The following is an 18481-nucleotide window of genomic DNA, read 5'->3' on the forward strand; positions in this document are numbered from 1 at the left end:
CCTGGCTCATGCACTCAGGAATTACTCCTGGTGATGCTTGGGGGACCATATGGGATGCCAGCGATCGAACCCGGGTGGGCTGGGTGCAAGGCAAATGCCCTAACCACTGCACTATATCACTCTGGCCTAGGGAACCTGTTCTTCTCCTGAATCCAGGGACTCCAGGAGCTGTGAGAGAAAAGCACAGAGCGGTGAGGGTATCTGAGTTTGGGCAAAATTCTGGCGTCTCTCCTGGTTTCACTTGTTATTGCCAGGTACAGCCCTGGCCCAGTCTGCTCACTTTGCCAGGGCTGAGGGGTGAGGTGGGGGTAGCCCGTTGCTCATTCGTCACTTCCCGGCACCACACCCTCCCTCCGAGGAGGCTGCAGGAATTAGGGATCCTGACTCACACACCAGTGTCTCTATAACACACAGTCCTGGATGGCGACCCCATGTTACAGGTAAGAAAACTGCGGCTCCCTGCCACAGTGGCAGGGGGGGATGGGGGGATGGGGGGGGAGGGATATTATCCTGGTGGTGGAAAATGGACACTGGTGGAGGGATGGGTATTTGATCGTGGTATGACTGAGATCCAAGCACAAAAATTTTTAAATCTACAACTGTACCTCATGGTGTTTCACTAATAAAAAAAAGAAAAAAAAAAAAAAAGAAAACTGCGGCTCCAAGAGAGGTATGGTCACACAGCAAGGCCCTGCGGACATCCCTGTGTGCCCCACTCACCCCCTCTCTGCGTACCTTTAAAATAAAAATGTGGGGATCAGGGTTGTGACCCAGGGGCAGAAAACTTTTCTTGCGTGTGGCAAGACATCCTTGGCATGGCAAAGAAAATATTTTTTTTTCCTAACTGCAAAAGAAAACCAGCGAGGAAAAAAGTAAAATTAAGAATCATTCAAAGGGCTGGAGCAATAGTACAGTGGGAAGGGCATTTGCCATGCATGCGGCTGACCTGGGTTCAATTCCCGGCATCCCAGATGGTCCCCCCCAAGCACCGCCGGCAGTAATTCCTAAGTGCAGAGCCAGGAGTAGCCCCTGAGCATTGCTGGTTGTGACTGCCCCACCAAAAAAAAAAAAAAATCACTCAGAAAAATAAGCACTGCACTGTAGTACTGTCCTCCCGTTGTTCATCGATTTGCTCGAGCGGGCGCCAGTAACGTCTTCATTGTGAGACTTGTTGATACTGCTTCTGGCATATTGAATATGCCACGGGGAGCTTGCCAGGCTCAGCTGTGCGGGCGGGATGCTCTCAGTAGCTTGCCGGGCTCTCCGAGAGGGACAGAGGAATTGAACCCGGGTCAGCCGCGTGCAAGGCAAACAAACGCCCTACCCGCTGTGCTATCGCTCTAAACCAGAAAAATAAGAAAAACAAAAATCTTATAAAAAAAAAAAAACAACAACAAAATTTTAAGTACAATTTCCAATGTTGGGCTAGAGACCCTGTAAGCATAAGGGTTAAATCACTTGCCTTGCACACAGTCAACCCCGGTTCAATTCCTGCCACCACATATGGTCCCCGAGCAGGGCCAGGGCTCTTGACCACAAAGGCAGGTAGTAGCCCCTTGAGTACCACCAGGTGTGGTCCCAAGCCAAAAAGATCCAACAGGTAAATCCAGAGTCAGGGATGAGCTTCACTAGACAGCTGAGCCACAGGCTGCCACTAGGAGGCGCTGTCTCCCGCTGGGCATGAAGAGGGGGCGTACAGCTGAGCCAAGAGCCCTGCAGAGTCCATGCACTCAGGAGGAGAGGGTTTGGGGGTTCTCTATCCCCATATGGGACTCGGAAGGGCAGAGCTAGTCCCCTCGACCTCCTAGAGGGACCGGGCCCAGGAGTCCTGTAGAGGCAGAAGGGGACACGGCACCCTCTGACCATCTCTCGCATCTGTGGTTGCCAATTTCTCTGCATTTTCCCGCAGAGTCACTGGGGAATTTTGTTTCTGTTTGTTTGGAGCCCGTGGTATCATAATTTTTGCACCCAGAAAACGGGGGTTGATGCCCGGCGCACATGCAGATGCACCACCGAGGCAAGAGCCCCAGGGCACCCCATCATCTGGGAGCCTGGGGTCACGCGCAGTGGGGGTCGGGCATGACCCAGGGCTGCTGCTGATGTCACCCTCTGCCATGCCCTGCTGGGTGCCAGAGAGCCGGGCAGGGCTGGGTCCTTTGAGGGAGACAGTGCCCCACTTCTCTCAGGCAGCAGCCCTCGGGGTGGGGGAGAGACAATGAGAATGGGCCACCAGCTGGGGGGGGGGGGGGGCAGTCCAAAAGGGGAGGCAGCAGGGGGAAGCCCAGCCCTGTCGGGGGCTTTTGGGTGGGGTTCCCCGCGAGTGAGGTGACCACAGGGTAAAGGGCTGCACAGTCAGACCCCAGGGCCTAGTCTCAGAGACATCAAGATAAAGACAGAGGCTGGGCCCTACGCACAGGAAGCCCATTTCAGGTTCCTTTGACTCTCCCTGCTAGACCTGGGGAGTTTCATTCTCAAAAAGCCCCATCGGGGCCCAGCGGAACAGAGAAGGGGGTGGGGCTCACCTGTACGAGCAGCTTGGAGACTGGGGTGAGGCGTTGTCAGCTCAATGCCCCAAGGGGCGGGAGTCGGGCGGTGAGCCCCAGCCCAGAGGAAGGTCCCCGAGTGTCTTACTCAGGTGGGCGACCAACAGCACCGGCATTCCTTGGGGTCTTAGTTCCAGATGCAGAACCCCGGTTCTACCTCTGCGCTCACAGTCCTATTTTACAGACCAGAAAACTGAGGTCCAAGAAGCTTCTCTGAAGTTCCATGGCAGGACGGGGCTGGAGACACAGTCCAGGATTAAGATGTTGGCCTTGCAGTCAGTTTACTCTGGTTTTATCCCTGACACGATCCATGATCCCCCGAGCACAAGCTAGGAGTGACCCCTGAATATATGCTGGTGTGTCACAAATCAAAACCAAGTTGCAAGGCAGGCAGCGTTCAGGTGGGATTTGAGCAAAAACTGTCCCACACGGGCTGGAATGCGTCAGTCCTTTTGTTTGTTTGTTTAAGGGACACACTCAGCGATGCTCAGGGGTTACTCCTGGCTCTTCACTCTTCACTTCACTCCAAGCTCTCCTGGCAGTGCTTGGAGGACCATCTGGGGTGCTGGGGATCGAACCTGGGCTAACTACGTGTAAGCAAATGCCCTCCCCGCTGCACTATGGCTCTAGGAATGCATCAGTCTTGTCATTTGCTTTGGGGTTCTGGGCTACTCTTAGCCTAGTGCTGAGGACTGTTCTCAGCTCAGGGCTCAGGAAAACAAGCAGCCCTGGGGAACAGAGTCCCAAGCACGAGTTTCAGGGTCCCACAGGCAAACCATGTGCGTCAGCCTTCTGAGTTCTTGCTCCGATTTTGTTTTTAATAAACGTTGGCTGGTTCACACCACTATATAAATTGTGGGCAGATCAGAGAGGTGGCTTCAGCAGGTAGGTGCTCACCTTGCACGCAGCCCACCCAGGCTCAATCCCAGGCAGGCACCGTAAATGGCTCTCTGAGTCCTTCCAGGAGTGATGACTGAGCACAGAGCCCGGAGTAAGCCCTGAGCAACCACGGCTCTGGCCAAAAAACCACCATCGATCAATCCAGCCCAAGAGTATGGCTTCACCTCACAAGCCTGTGGGACCACACAGCGCCAAACTTCAGCACTTTCCCGTTACCAGCAGGGGTCTCCACACAGCTACCTGCGTCCCCACAGTGATGCAGACACCCCCCACCCAAAACCAGCAAAGCTCACCCTGATTGTCCCTCTGCCTCCACAAGGGGGGCGGCATTCCCTGTGACCCCACATCTGGGCCAAAGGCCCAAAGGCCCCAGCTCTGAGCCCTACCCGGTCAGTTGGTGTCCCCTCCCACTCTCCCATCCCCAGCTCTGTAGCCCACACCCCCACTTCAAGTCTTTCTAGTGCTTGCCACTTCCTCAGGGAAGCCCTCCCTGATCACAGCCCCAGGTTGCAGACAGCTGAAGTCAGGGTGCAATGGGAGGCTCTTGGGGCTCCTCCTGGTGGTTAAGACTAAGGGTCCATCTCTCTGCCACCTGCAAAGGGTCCCTCCCAGCTTCGAGGGGCTGCTGTATGTGCCCTTCTCTGCCTCCCTCTGTCTGCTGAGCCCCAGCCACTGGGCTGAGCCTGGCAGTCAGAACCCCTTTGAAGTGTACTAACAGGGACCCACCACAGCTCCAGGTGGACCAACCCCTCCTGCCAGGCTGGGCTGAGCACTCACTCTCATGCGAGTCCCTGACCTCTGGCACTGCCTATGGTCCCCTGAGCATCAAGAGTGACTCCAGAGCACCAAGCTCGGAGCAGCCCCTGAGCACTTGCAGGTGTGAACCTAAAACAAAACTGAGCAGGGAGGCTAGCGATAGCACAGGGGGTAGGGCGTTTTCCTTGCACACGGCTGACCCGAGTTCAATTCCCAGCATCCCATAGGGTCCCCTGAGCACCGCCAGGAGTAATTCCTGAGTGCAGAGCCAGGAGTAACCCCTTTGCATCACCAGGTGTGACCCAAAAAGCAAAAACAAACCAAACCAAAACAAAAAAAAAACACAGCAGGGATGGTTGATGATAAGGGGGTAGTTTCTCCCCTTGCAACACAGCGGCCCTGCCCTGTGCTCAGTTCCCGCGTCACACATGGTCCCTGAGCCCCACCAGGAGTTACCCCGAGCACAGAGACAGGAGGAAGCCCTGAGCATTGCCAGGTGTGGCCCAAAACAAACAAACAAAACACAGTGCCAAGGAAAACAAAAAACTTTACCAAATGGCGAAGGCCTGCGTTCAATCCACAGCTAGCTCCCCCCACCCCAGGATATCTAGGTGTGACCCCTACACCTAGAGGAGCGATAGCACAGCGATAGGATGTTTGTCTTGTGCACAGCCAGCCTGGCCAACCCGGGTTCGATTCCTCCGCCCCTCTCGGAGAGCCCGGCAAGCTACCGAGAGTATTCGATATGCCAGACACAGTAACAACAAAGTCTCCAACGGAGATGTTACTGGGCCCGCTCGATCCAGCAAGTCGATGAACAACGGGAGGACAGTGTTTGTTTGTTGTGTTTGACCCCTACAAAAATCAATTGTTTTTAAATTTCAGTCTCTGAGTTCATTGTTTGTTCCTATGCTTGTTTTTTGTTTAGGGACCACACCCAGCGGTGCTCAGGGCTTACTCTAACTTGGCACTCAGGAACCACTCCTGGTGGTGCTCAGGAGGTCGTATGGGATGGTGGGTTTCAAACCCAGGTCAACTGCTTGCAAGACAAGAACGTCCCCACTGTACTACTGCTCCAACCCTCGAGTCTGCTCTTTTTTTAAATTTGTGCAAAAAGGGGGCTGGAGTGACAGTACAGCAGGTAAGTTGTTTGCCTTGCAAGCAGTCAACCCAGATTCAATCCCCGGCATCCCCAATGGTCCCCCGAGCACCGCCAGGAGGAATTCCTGAATGCAGAGCCAGGAGTAACCCCTGAACATTGCCGGGTATGGCCCCAAAACAAAATAAAAGTCCAAAACAAGAGGTCTGGAGCGACAGCAGATTGTATGGCACTTGCCCGTGGTTGACCCAGGTCCAATCCCCATCACCACATATGGTCCCTGAGTCCTGCCAACGGCGACCCCGGAGCACTGACCAAGTTAGAGCAGCCCCCGAAGCACTGCTAGGACTAGTTCCAAAACGGAAGCAAAAAAAAAAAATCTTTTTTAAAAATAAAATTTGAGGGGCTGGAGCAACAGCATAGCAGGTAGGGTGTTTGCCTTGCAGACAGACTACCTGGGTTCGATTCCCAGCAACCCATATGGTCCCCCAAGCACTGCCAGGAGTAACTCCTGAGTGTTTGAGCCAGGAGTAACCCCTGTGTATCGCCGGGTGTGACCCAAAAAGAAATAATAATAATAATAAAAAATAAAAAAAATAAAATTTGAGGGGCTGGAGCAACAGCATAGCGGGTAAGGCTTTTGCCTTGCAGACAGACGACCTGGGTTCGATTCCCAGCAACCCATATGGTCCCCTGAGCACTGCCAGGAGTAACTCCTGAGTGTCTGAGCCAGGAGCCTGTGCATTGCCGGGTGTGACCCAAAAAGCAAAAAATAAATAAACAAAATTTGAAAAAACAGTGCAAAACACAAAGGAGCTACAGCCCGAAAGACGTGTGGAGCTGTGGTGTGCGGCCAAGGCCGCTCTGGTGACCTAGAAAGGCCAAGGGACATGGAGGCATCTAGAAACCAGGAAAGTCAGGGGTTATTCCAGGGTTTAGGGGTTCCCAGCAGGGCCCAGGGGCCCAGGCTGGATCGCTCACTGTTAGGGGCCAGCCATGCGGCGTTATGGGGGCCACCAAGCCACAGCTGGTGCTGGGTTCACACTCAGTCCAGCAGCCCCGTGAGCCGCTGTCTCCACGTGGGCTACGCTCTGAACTCAGAACCCTCAACGGAGGTGGGAACTGGGGGCACCCGCGGGCCCTGAGCTTGCGGAAGGGAGAGGCGCGTGCGCCGGCTATGGGCAGAGACAAGTCCCCCATTCCGCGGGAACGCAGCCCTAGAAACTCCAGGCAGTGCTGCTCCAAGGAGATGCTCAGAGAACAGACGGAAACTCAAGGCTGGAGGACCATGAGGGGGAAACGGCCCAGATCAGAAACGCAGATTTGCAGCCTTTTCAGTGACGGGCTTGGCTGGGTCATCCCGGCGGGAGTGAGGGAGTGCAGGGGGGAGACCGGGAGAGCAGAGGAGCGAGGCCCCGCACACAGGCCCTGTCCCACCCGTGTCCATCACCTGGGCTGCCTCGCCTCTGCGGGTCACCCCCCACTCCTGGGCCCACCGGCGGGACCATATGGCGCTGGGGACTCACTCAGCAGCTCCAGCCTCCCCGGGCTCTGTCCCTGAGCAGAGAGGATTTTATGGCAAATCTCAGGGCCTCCCCAAGCCTACTAGGTGCTTACCTACTAGCGAGCCTCCAGGCAAAAGCTGGGGAGCAGAGACACCAGAGTTCCCCAACTTTCTCAGCCACTGAACCCTGTTGTCACGAACTATTGTTCTCTGGAAGTGACTTTGAGAAACACTGCCTTTGGCCACGAGGAGCTACTGATCGTAGTAGAGCCAGTCATGGGGTGGAGGGTTCGGGGTGGCGGTTGGGGAGAGACTACGGCAAAGAGGTGAAGTCTGGCCTGGAGGTCAAATGCTACAGCTGATGGTCCCCCACTTCCTAATGAAGTCCCTCCTGTTCTGGAAACTGTTCCGGGTCTGTGGAAACCAGAGACGGGGCACAGGAATCCTGAAATTTCCAGAACTGCAGTGAGCAGCCAAGACAAACAGGCAAACAACTAGACAACCGGGCCGGAGCGATAGCACAGCAGGAAGGGCACTTGCCTCTCATGCGGCCGACCCAGGTTTGACCCCCGGCATCTCATATGACCCCCAAGCTAGGAGTGATCCCTGAGTGCAGAGACAGGAGTAGGCCCTGAGCATTACCAGATGTGGCCCAAAACAAACCTCAGTGATTTCTCAGACCTGAGGAAACGCAGTCAGCCCTGAAACCGTCCCCAGCACAGCGATCACTCAGGATGAGCACTGCCAAAGACACTGGGTGAGCTCAGTGGGGGGTGGGGGGGTCGAGAATAAGGGCCTGGCTCTCGTCACCCGTCACCCGTACTAGAGCCACTAGCGTGTACCGGCCACAATCTGCATTTCCCTGTGGGGAGGGAGAGACCCGGCCTCACCTCAAAGGCCACAGGTGAATTCCTTAGCATGTTGTGGGCTGGGCTAATTGGCAGCAGCCGGGGCACCCTGCGTCCCTCACCAAGCATCCAGCAGGAAAGAAAAGCAGGCAGAGGGCTGGAGAGATAGCACAGCGGGTAGGGCGTTTGCCTTGCACGCGGCCGACCCAGGTTCGATTCCCAGCATCCCATATGGTCCCCTGCGCACCACCAGGAGTAACTCCTGAGTGCAGAGCCAGGAGTAACCCCTGAGCATCACCGGGTGTGACCCAAAAAGCAAAAAAAAAAAAAAAAAAAAAAAGCAGGCAGAGACAGGGCCCGCCCCCAACGCCGCCCTGCTGAGTATCCTGAGGGCATCCACAGGCCTAATGCAGACAACAGGTGCTCACCAGCAGCCATGGAGAGAGAGAGAGAGAGAGCACAGTGGGGAGGGGGGTGCCTTGCACACGACGGACCCGGATTGGATTTCGGCATCCCACAGGGTCCCCTGAGTGCAGAGCCAGGAGTAACCCTGAGTATCCCTGGGTATGGCCCCAAAACAAGAAAAATAAATCACAGCACCGGCCTGGTACACAATACCTGGCAGACAGCAGGCACCTAATAATAGCTACTTACACAATAAGGGCTCTCTCTGCAGGAGTCACATATTGCCCCACTCTGGGGTAGCGACTGTTCCTATTTCCCCCACACTGGGGAAACTGAGGCACAGAGCAGCAACCTAATTGGTCCATGGTTGGTGTCAGAGTAGGAGAAAGCCAGGAGGGAGGAGGGTACTCAAAGGGCTAGAGCACATTCTTGGCATGCAGGGGGCTGGGGTTCAAACCCTGGCACCTCATGGCTCTGGAGCACTACTGGGAGCACCACTGGTGTGGCCCCCAAACAAGAGTAAGGTCCAGAGAGAGACAGTACAGGCCCGAAGGCATTTGCCTTGCAGAAGGTCAACCCTGGCACCAGATCCAATCCCCAGAAGGGATCCCTGAGCACAGAGCCAGGAGGAAGCCCTGAGCCCTGCTGGGTATAGCCCCCAGAACCAAAAGATAGAGAGAAACTTGGAGGTCTGGGCCCAGAGAAAGAGTACAAAGGTTGGGGCTGGAGCAATAGCACAGCGGGTAGGGCGTTTGCCTTCCACGCGGCCGACCTGGGTTCGATTCCCAGCATCCCATATGGTCCCCCGAGCACTGCCAGGAGTGATTCCTGAGTGCAAAGCCACAAAGCCAGGTGTGACCCAAAAAGCACGCAAAAAAAAAAGAGTACAAAGGTTGAGGTGCTGGCCTAGCTGGGGTTGCAGTTTTAAACCTACTTCGAATCTCAGCCACCCCGCTGTGGTCCCTCAAGCAGAACCAGGCATGGTCCCCAAAACAAAATCCTGGGGGGCCGACTGAATGCCTATCCCCATAACTATGATGCTCTGGGGTCCCCCTCACATAAGACTGGGCCAAGGCCAGGGGCCAGATACGAGATGGGACGTGAGGCGGCCCCGGGGGTCCACGTCTAATCCTGGGCACGGCTACCACGCATAGTGAAAGGGACTCGGCTGGAGCTGGGAGAGCCACTGGGGTCCCTGCGTCCTGGCGGGGGTCCTCAGGCGAGGGGCAGGTGGCAGGACAAAGAGGAAGCCAAGAGCACGGTGCAGAGGCCGAGGGATTGGGGGGACGGCCAGCTCAGACCTCCCTCTGCTGCCAGCGCTGTCCCCTTTGCCTCTGACCTCCCTGGTGGCAGAGACAGGGACAGAGAAAACGAAGGAGTCTCGGCAGCTTCGGGCCGCAGTCTCTGCCTCTATCAGGAAACAGCCGGACAAGGAGGGGGCCCAGGCAGGCGGCGTCCTGGGCTTCGCGGAGAGAAGTCAGGGGTCCCGCGGAGGGAGATGTGGGTGCTGCTCTGGGAATACGGATCCCCAATCCAGAGACACTCCCAGGACCCAGCTCTGCAGAGAGCCCCCTGCACCCATACCCCATTGATGTCAGCTTCCAGTCTCTCCTCACCCCACCTGGTGTCCAGGTCCCAACCGGCAGTGCCCCCAACACCCCAGCAGTCAGAGGGAGCTCTAAGAAGGACTCTGGGGTCCAGGAGGAAGCTCAGTGGTGACACACAGGCTGCTTTGCATGGGGAAAGCTCTGGGTTCCGTCTCTGGAGCTCCCCGCAACCCACCCCCAAATTCACCCTGTGACATCAACCCCTGGCAAAAGCCCCTCTCCACAGTCCACAAAGGTCTGGCCAAGTCCACTTCCCTGTCTCTCTCCTGCCCACTCCGCTCCAGCCTTCTTCCTGTTCCCCCAGCTCGTCCCCACTCTTACCAGAAGGCCCCCCTCTTTCCCACTGAGAGGAGAGGTGTCCTGCACCTCCTTAATGTGGCACCTTCCTCCCCCCACGACACATGCCAGCTGGCATATAATCCTGCTCCCTGCAGTGGCATCTGCCAGTCCAGACCCAGCACCTGGACTGCCCTACCCGGGTACACAGTCAGCGTTTAATTAATGCTTGTTGAGTGAGTTAGAGACGCGGACCCATGCAGGGTGAGGTGTTGATGTTGAAGGACCTGAGCGTTGTGATTGGTGGATTGATGGGGGTGTGGGAGAGGCTAGCACGGGTGAGAACCAGGATGGTGGGTAAAAGCTTGGAGAAGAGACATTTCTGCACATCACAGACTCCTTGCAGTGTCAGAGCTGACCCAGGGTACCATAAAGAGCGTCAAAATGACGCGATAACGCCCTGATCCCAGAGGCCAGCCACAGAGACCAAGTGATTCTCCTGAACAGCCTGGGACAGGAGCTGGACCGTAGTACTGACCCAGGGCAGGTGCTCCGCTGGGATTCTGAATAGGTGAAGGAATAAATCAGGGGCCGTCACTGGAGACCGTGAAAGAGAGAGAAGCAGGAGGAAAGTCCCCAGAAACGGAATGAATGAAGACATGAATGAAGGTCCCCAGAAACAGTCAACTGGACAGAGTCATGTATGAAAAGCTCTACAGACTTGGTGAATGAGTGCAGATATGCTTGAAGTTCCCAGAGACAGTGAATGGCTGAAGATGTGAATGAAAGTCTGCAGGGGCTTGATAATGAATGAAGACATGGCTTAGGGGCCAGAGTGAGATCTGTGGAATATCTCGAAAAGCAACCGAATGGGAGACTAACATCCAAAAGTAGTAGCGATAAGGCCCAGGAGGTCTGCTACACAGCTTGGAAACCGGCCTCACATGCTGTGGGAAAAGGCAGCTCAGATAGAGAAGGGAACACCCTCTAAAGGATGTTGGGAGGACCCATTCGGGTTGAAAGATACGTACAGAAAGTAGGCCAAAGACCGAACACAATGGCCACTCAATGCCTTTCTTGCAAACCACAACACCCAAACGGAGAGAAAATAAAAGGGAATGCCCTGCCGCTGAGGCGAGTGGGGTGGGGAGGATGGGGGGGGGCGGAAGGGATGCTGAGAACATTGGTGGGGGAGAATGAGCACTGGTGGAGGGTTGGGTAAACATTCATTGTATGACTGTAATGCAAACACAAAAGTTTGAAAGTTCGTAAGTTTGTAACTATACCCCATGGTGATTCACTAATAAAAAAACGGTGGGGGGAGGGGGCGGAGTAACAGTCCAATGGGCAGGGCACTTGCCTTACATGCCTGGTTTATATGACGGCACCACATACCGCCCCACAGCACAGCCAGGAGTAATCCCTGTGCTTAGAGCCAGGATTCAGGCCTAAGCACTGCTGTGTATGGCCAAAAAACAAACAAACAAACAAACAAACAAAAAATTTAAAAAAAAGAAAAGCATGGGAAAAGGTTTCTGTAGACTTAGTAAGTGGCAGGAAATGTGTGACGCTCCTCAGAGGCTTGGTGAATGAATGATGTGGATCAAGATTCCTACAAACTTAGAAGGCAAATGAAGGGTTAAATGCCAGACCCCACAGACCGAACAAATGAATTGAAGATGTCGATGAAATTCCCCAGAGACTCAGTGGATGAATGAAAACATGGACAAAAGCCCCGGGACTCAGCTCTGAATGTGTCCATGAAGGAAGTAGCATGTCAAAAGTTCCTCTGTGGGGTTGGACCATGGTACAGGGGTAGGCACTAGCCTTGTGCACAGTCAACCCAGGTTCAATCCCTGGCACCTCCTTTGATTCCCTGAGCCTGTCAGGAGTGATCCCTTAGTGCAGAGCCAGGAGCCCTGAGCACCAGCGCCATTGGGTGTGGCCCCAACCCCCCACACACACACACCAAAGAAGCCGCTCCGCACCAGTGGGGCCACGGAGACTGCGCAGTGCTTTCCAGCTTGGCAGCAAATATTGGGGGACAAGGTCCCTCTTCCATCCCTGCAGGTTGGCAGATAATGTGGGCAGGGAGAGAGAAAGAGACAACTGGCCTTACCACCACAGTAGTTTGTCTGTTCGAGTCACTGAACCCCAGGATGGTTCCTTCTCTGACCCCTCCCACACACATACACACCAGGCCTGGGCCTCCGGGTAAGCTCCTCCACCACCTGGGGGGCTTTGAGGGCAGGAAAACAGAGAGTCAGTCCTGGAAAGGCCACCCCCAGCATCAGGGCTAGCGACCCACCAGGCTGCACTGACCCAGACAAGGCAAACCAACCTTCAGACCCAGGACCCCACACTTCTGGGGGCTCCTTGACCCAGATGCAGCCCGCCCCACGCCTGTTTTCCTTCTGACGGTGCTCCTGAGATGAACAGGCTTCTGAGCCTAAGAATGAATCAGTGCCAGAAATAAGTGGAGGGCAGAGATGAGTGGTGCTGAGCTGCTTACAGTAAGCGCGCCCGCCTTCCAGAGCGCAGCAGCTCTCGGGCTGAGTAACAGCCTGCCCCGCCTCTCAGAGCTCCCCTGGGGGCTGGAGCGATAGCACAGCGGGTAGGGCATTTGCCTTGCATGCGGCTGACCTGGGTTCGATCCCCGGCATCCCAGATGGTCCCCCAAGCACCTCCAGGAGTAATTCCTGAGTGCAGAGCCAGGAATAACCCTTGAGCATCGCTTGGTGTGACCCAAAAAGCAAAAAAAAAAAAAAAGAGCTCCCCCGGTTTCTCTACCCCCTCACATCAGGGTCCCCTCTCTCCTCCACCAGCAAAGGTGGGGTTCTGCAATTCTTCCCTGCCCCCTCAGCCCTCCAAGGTCTGGGCTTATTTGGGGAACCCCGATGGGAGGGGTTTCTCTATCACCCAAAGTTTGATCCACGAGGTCCTTTATGGAGGTACCACCCACTAGCGGAAGTCTAAATCGGGCAGGAGGGAAACAGAACTGGGAGAGTGATGGGGGTATGGGGCGGGGTGACCCGAAAGAGGATGACAGGGCTAGGGGTGGGATTTGAAGTCTGCAGAAGCATTTCTGGATCTCTGCCCCCAGACCCCACACCCCAGAAGCCTTCATGGAAAGGAGGGTGGAGAGGGCAAACAAGTGGGAGTTGATCCTAGATCACATCACTAAATCCGCTCTGGAAGAGACCAAAGCAGAGTCCCAGAAAGTGATTGCCCTCACTGAGCACCGGCCACTAAGTGCCGCTTCTCAGTGGGCAGTGGGACAGGGTTTAGAAGTCAAGCCCTTCTTTGGAATCTCCGACCCTTCCCCATCTCGAAAGCCAAGAAGGCAGAGGCTGAAGGGTGGGACGAAGCACCTAGCCAGGGTGGGCCTGTGAGCGGGAGCCAGCCCCCACCCCATACCTGGATCCTGCCGAGAAACACCCCACAGCATCCAACAAACGACAGATGCCATGAGGCAGGAAATGCAAATCAAGAAAAGACAGCGAGGATGTGGCCCTTTCCACTGCTCACATCGACAAAAATTACAACCGATAATAAGATAGAAAGTCTCAGGTGAGGAGGTGGGGAAGTGACTAGTCTGAAATATGCAGCATTGGGGCTGGAGTGATAGCACAGCGGGTAAGGCGTTACCCGCCGACCCGGGTTCAATTCCCAGCATCCCATATGGTCCCCTGAGCACCGCCAGGAGTAATTCCTGAGTGCAGAGCCAGGAGGAACCCCTGTGCATTGCCAGGTGTGACCCAAAAAGAAAAAAAAATGCAGCATTGGTGGCAAGGGGTTGTGGGGGAAATATTGGGGGAGGATGGCCACGTGATCACCTCCAAGCTCCCCTCGCCCTGACCTTCTTCTCTGGGAAAGAAGCACCACATTCTCCAGTCCAGCTGCAGAGGACAAACAAGCACTAAAGATCAACCGAGAGAACCAATGGTCCATCCATCAATCCATCAGGGCATAGAGCAAGGCATGACAAAAGCCCTTTTGGCAGAAGACTGTGTTTGGGAAGAGGGTGCATGTGATCAGGGCAAACCGGCCACTGCACACTGCAGACCCTGAGAGGCAGAACGAAGGACCAGCTATGCTCCAGAGAAACGAGCCAACAGTGTTCTGAAGAGGAGCGCAGGGAAGGGGAAGGAGAGGCGAGCACTAGCTCACCTGATGGAGCCCAGAGAGACCCTGCATTTTCCTCAGATGCTGATCTACTTTTTTTTTTTCCTTCTTTTTTTTTTTTGAGTCAGACCCAGCGTTGCACAGGGGTTCCTCCTGGCTCTGCACTCAGGAATTACTCCTGGTGGTGCTCGGGGGACCATATGGGATGCTGGGAATCGAACTCGGGTCGGCTGCTTGCAAGGCAAACGCTCTACCTGCTCTGCTATCACTCCAGCCCCCTCTGCCGCTGATCTAGAATGATGGACACAGGCAGGCATCAAGATCACAGGAAGCCCCACGTGACAGGAACATTTACAACGTGGGAGGAATCGGGCGGAAGAGATGTTCAAAGATAAACTGTACCTGTAAGGGCTGGATCAGGGAGCTACCCGTCCACTCCTTGTATCATTAAGTATGCAAACTTCCTTTCACTTAAAAAAAGGGGTTTGGGGGCCGGAGCGATAGGACAGCAGGGACTGTGCTTGCCTTGCAGGTGGCTGACCTGGGGTTCGATCCCCGGCATCCCACATGGTCCTCCGAGCCCACCAGGAGAGTGCTCCCTGAGTCCAGACCACCACTGGGTGTGGCCCAAAAAACTCGAGATTGGTTAATGAATGAATAGTAGGATTTCCGTCTGTGAGCTCCAGTCACCAATCACGAGAGCCCTCCGCCTCGCGGTGCTGGCTTCCCTTTATCCCCCCCCCAAGTCCTTGGCACCCCAAACTCTCGCCACCCCAGATCATCAGCAGAGGGCTTGGAGGGATGAAAAAGGGGTTCCATCACCCCTCTGTGTGTCCACCCCATGACCGAGTCTGCTGACCCCTCTGTCTTCTCTTGGGAGTGATGGATCTCACATGGTCCCATTGAAGGGGGGGGGACACATCTGCCCCCTGCAGCCCCCAATCCCCCCTCCTCCTAGCTGAAGCTCCGTCTACTCGTAGCTTCCATCCCTAGATGCCTCTCCACAGTGCAGACCCCCCTCTCCCTGCAGGGTTAAAGGGAAGCCCTGCTGACCCCCTTCATTGCCTGCCCCCCACTATCCAACCCTTCCCGGTCTGGTTCAGCGGGGCTGAGCGGCGCCGCTGGCCCAGGCGCACACCTGGCTTCCCATCACAAACACCTGCCCGGCCGCGGGCGCCGGGTACCAACCCCACAGGTGGCTGGCTGATCAGATGGGGCTGCCCATCCCGGGCCTTTAAGGATCAGGAGCCACAGAGGGGGAACTGGGATCGGGGCCCCACTGGCCTCTCCTGGGCGCCCGGACCCTGCACCGTCTCTGCTGGGTGACAGCCGAATGAATGGGCTCGCACCGCCACCCTCCCGCCTGCGGACGCCCCCGCAGGTCCCTGCGCCCCATCACTCGGCGAGGAGGGGGAGCCGCGAAGCCCCTGCGCGCCCCGTCCGCCCGGGCTGGAGGGGCGCCTGTCACCCCGTTACCTGCGGGAAGGCTCGCAGCGCGCCCAGGAGCGCCAGCGCGGGGACCCAGAGGACGCACATGCCGGCAGCGGGGCGGGGCGCACCCACGGGGGCCAGCGGGAGCCGCGGGTGGGCGGCCGGCAGCAGATGCGCCGCAGGGTCGGTCCTAAGGCGCCTCCTTCTCCCGCTCCTCTTCCCCGGCCACCCAGAGCACGCGGGGTGCCCCGGCCCAACCACGTGGCCAGGAAGGTCTGCCACCAGATAAGACAAAACGGGGGACAGACTCGGGACGCCTCCCCTGGGCCGGCTGGCCCCGCCCAGGGGTCCCTTTTGCTTCCCTGACCCCTCCCCTCAGAACGACCTCTGAACGGTGGGCAGGGGAAGGCAGAGACTACCCCACATCCATAAGAGGGGGGGTCAGGGGCTCAGGGTGCTCCCCAGAGTTCCCGCAGGGTCATCCCCACACCCCTACACACACACACACACACACACACACACACACACACACACACACACAGGTAGCAGGCTGGTGAGTATGCAGGGTGGATGCTGAATGACTGAGTGCACGCGGAGTGTGAGGGGGATGGAGGTGAGTGAATGAAGGTTTCTTTTTAAACACACACACACACACAGAACCGGGAACAACAACCAATTGAGCCAACCCACTGTGCCCGGTGCCCCAAACTGACAGTATCCCAGCCCCTTCCTGGCTGCCTGGATGGGCAGGCAGTGGGGGATACAGATTAAAGAGAAGCTTCAGAAGCCACCTTGTTCCTGGAGTGTTCGGGCAGCGGGGAGGGCACCTGCCTTGCCTGTGAGTTCTCTCTCCAGCATCCTCTCTGGTCCCTCAAGCCCAACCAGGAGTGATCCCTGAGCGCAGAACCAGGCGTCAGCCCCGAGTACCGCGGAGTGTGGCCGAAAAATCAAAACTCAAGTGCCACCTTTGCAGTAAACTGAAAAGATGGTCTGAAAGCAACTTTGGAGACCTTTACAGTGACTCTGCAGTGAAACCCCACCTGCTGTGTTGTTATTGCTCCAGGGGTCACCCCAAGACACACTTGGACCAGGTTTCATCCCTGATAGGTCAGTGCTCATACTCAGCAAGGAAATTCCAGACAGAGGGTTTCTTTTTAAACACACACAGAACCAGGCAACAGGGACCACCACGGCTATCCCTGGCAGTGATCAGTGGGCGATGGGGGGGGGGGGGGTGTCAAACTTGGGGACAGACACTGCTCTGCGTTCTTTGAAAATCTCTCTGACCTCAGACATTTTTAGACTTACTGAATCACCAGAAACTTTTTCCCTTTTGTAGAAATAACTTCAAACCCACCATTATGGTGAAACTAGAATTGCTTAATCCCTCTGCTGTTAAATGTTACAGCCTTTTCAGAAAGCAACATGGCAGCTCTTAGCAAAAGTCTCCTCCCAGGGTCCATATACTGTGACTCAGTAACTTCACCTTCGCAAAGAAATAGTTCGACTGGTAAAAGAGCAAAAGCAAGCTCTGAACGGAGCAAAATCTCCTAAAACATTATTCACAAAGGCTGGAAATACCCTGAGTCTCACATCAGGGAATGACTGAGTAAAGGCTGTAACCCAACCTATCTAGGGGAAGTGATCGAGGGGACCAAGGAGACAGCCCCAAGCACTGGTGTGTATTTTTTTTTATCTGCGAGAACCCCAGGATCTAACCCCTGAGTCCCTGAGCACCTCCAGGAGAGACCTCTGAGCACAGAGCCAGGAGTAAACCCTGAGCACTGCCAACTGTGGCAGAAACAAGGGGCGGGGGGAGGGGGATGAAGGCATCGAAACTTCTTTCTTCCACCTCTTCTTCCATTCTTTGGACTTTATTTTGCTTTTGCAGTGCTGGAAGGCTTGAATCCAGAACCTCAGACATGCCACTGAGTGTGTCCCCAAGAAATGAATTGGGGGGGACCCTTTCAAAGCTAATTCTTTGCATGGAGTCCTTGCGTGGGTGGGGGAGGGGTTCTCATTACCTGGAGAAGTGGTCTAGTTTTGCAAAGAAAATCTTTTTTTTTTGTGGGAGGCGGGGGGAGTTTGGGCCAGTGATCAGGGCTTATCTCAGGGCACCCTATGGGGTCCTGGGGATCAAAACGGGGTCAGTCAGGTGCAAGGCAAGTGACTTACTTGCTATATAGTATACTTCAGGGTCCCCCAATTCTATCGTTTCCTACTATAACAATAGATCTTATTATTTACTTATTGTAACAAGAGCTGTTTCGGGGTGCTTACAGGGTTCTAAGAATTTTCTGGCATAACTTACTTTGTGTTCAGGGAAACCCCGTTTTATCACTTTTTTTCCCTTTGGGCCACACCCAGCAGTGCTTAGGGCTTACTCCAGGTTCTGTGCTGAGGGACCAACCAACTGGGGTGCTGGGGATCGAACCTTAGCTGGCTGCGTGCAAGGCAAGTGCCCTCCCCAGTGTGCTATCACTCCAGTCCCTAGAAAACTGTGTTTTTGTACGCATTCTTTGGGTGGGAGGAGACAACACGCCCAGCAGTGGTCAGAGATCACCCTGGGCTTACTCAGGGACCCCTACACAGTGCCATGATCATACCGATTGGCACCTCAACCCCCTGACTATCTCTCTGGCCCCTGTACCCACTCTTCAAGCTAGGGCCCGAGGCCTAGCCTGAGCCGGGGTCCCCCAAACTGGCAGTATTTCAGCCCCTTCCTGGCTCCCGAGACAAGTTACCTCCTCCCAGCCCCTAGCTTGGCCCATGCAGCTCCCAGCTGGAGCACAGAGCACATGGCTCGCCCCATCCCTCCTCGAAGTCGGCCCCCAGCCAACGTGGCCTCAAGTGTCATCCTCACCCAGGCTCTGGTGGGGTTCGCCCAGGGACCCAGGGGACGCTCAGCATGCACTTGGCAGTCCCCAACTGTGTCCAGGGAAAAGACGGGTCCCTGGGAGTGCGGCCTGCACCCTCGAAACTGCCGC

General features: G+C 55.7%; 1 protein-coding gene across 1 annotated transcript in view; it reads right to left on the minus strand.

Moving 5' to 3' along the window:
* Window positions 1-15599, minus strand: part of TNFRSF8 (TNF receptor superfamily member 8) — a 38176-nt gene extending 22577 nt beyond the window's left edge. The window contains exon 1 of the mRNA XM_056110878.1: window positions 15540-15599. Coding sequence (XP_055966853.1) covers window positions 15540-15599 — 60 coding nt within the window. The remainder of the gene's footprint in view (window positions 1-15539) is intronic.
* Window positions 15600-18481: the final 2882 nt, after the last annotated feature.

The sequence above is a fragment of the Sorex fumeus genome, unplaced genomic scaffold, assembly GCF_029834395.1.
Source record: "Sorex fumeus unplaced genomic scaffold, SorFum_2.1 ptg000011l, whole genome shotgun sequence".
Classification (NCBI taxonomy): Eukaryota; Metazoa; Chordata; class Mammalia; order Eulipotyphla; family Soricidae; genus Sorex; species Sorex fumeus.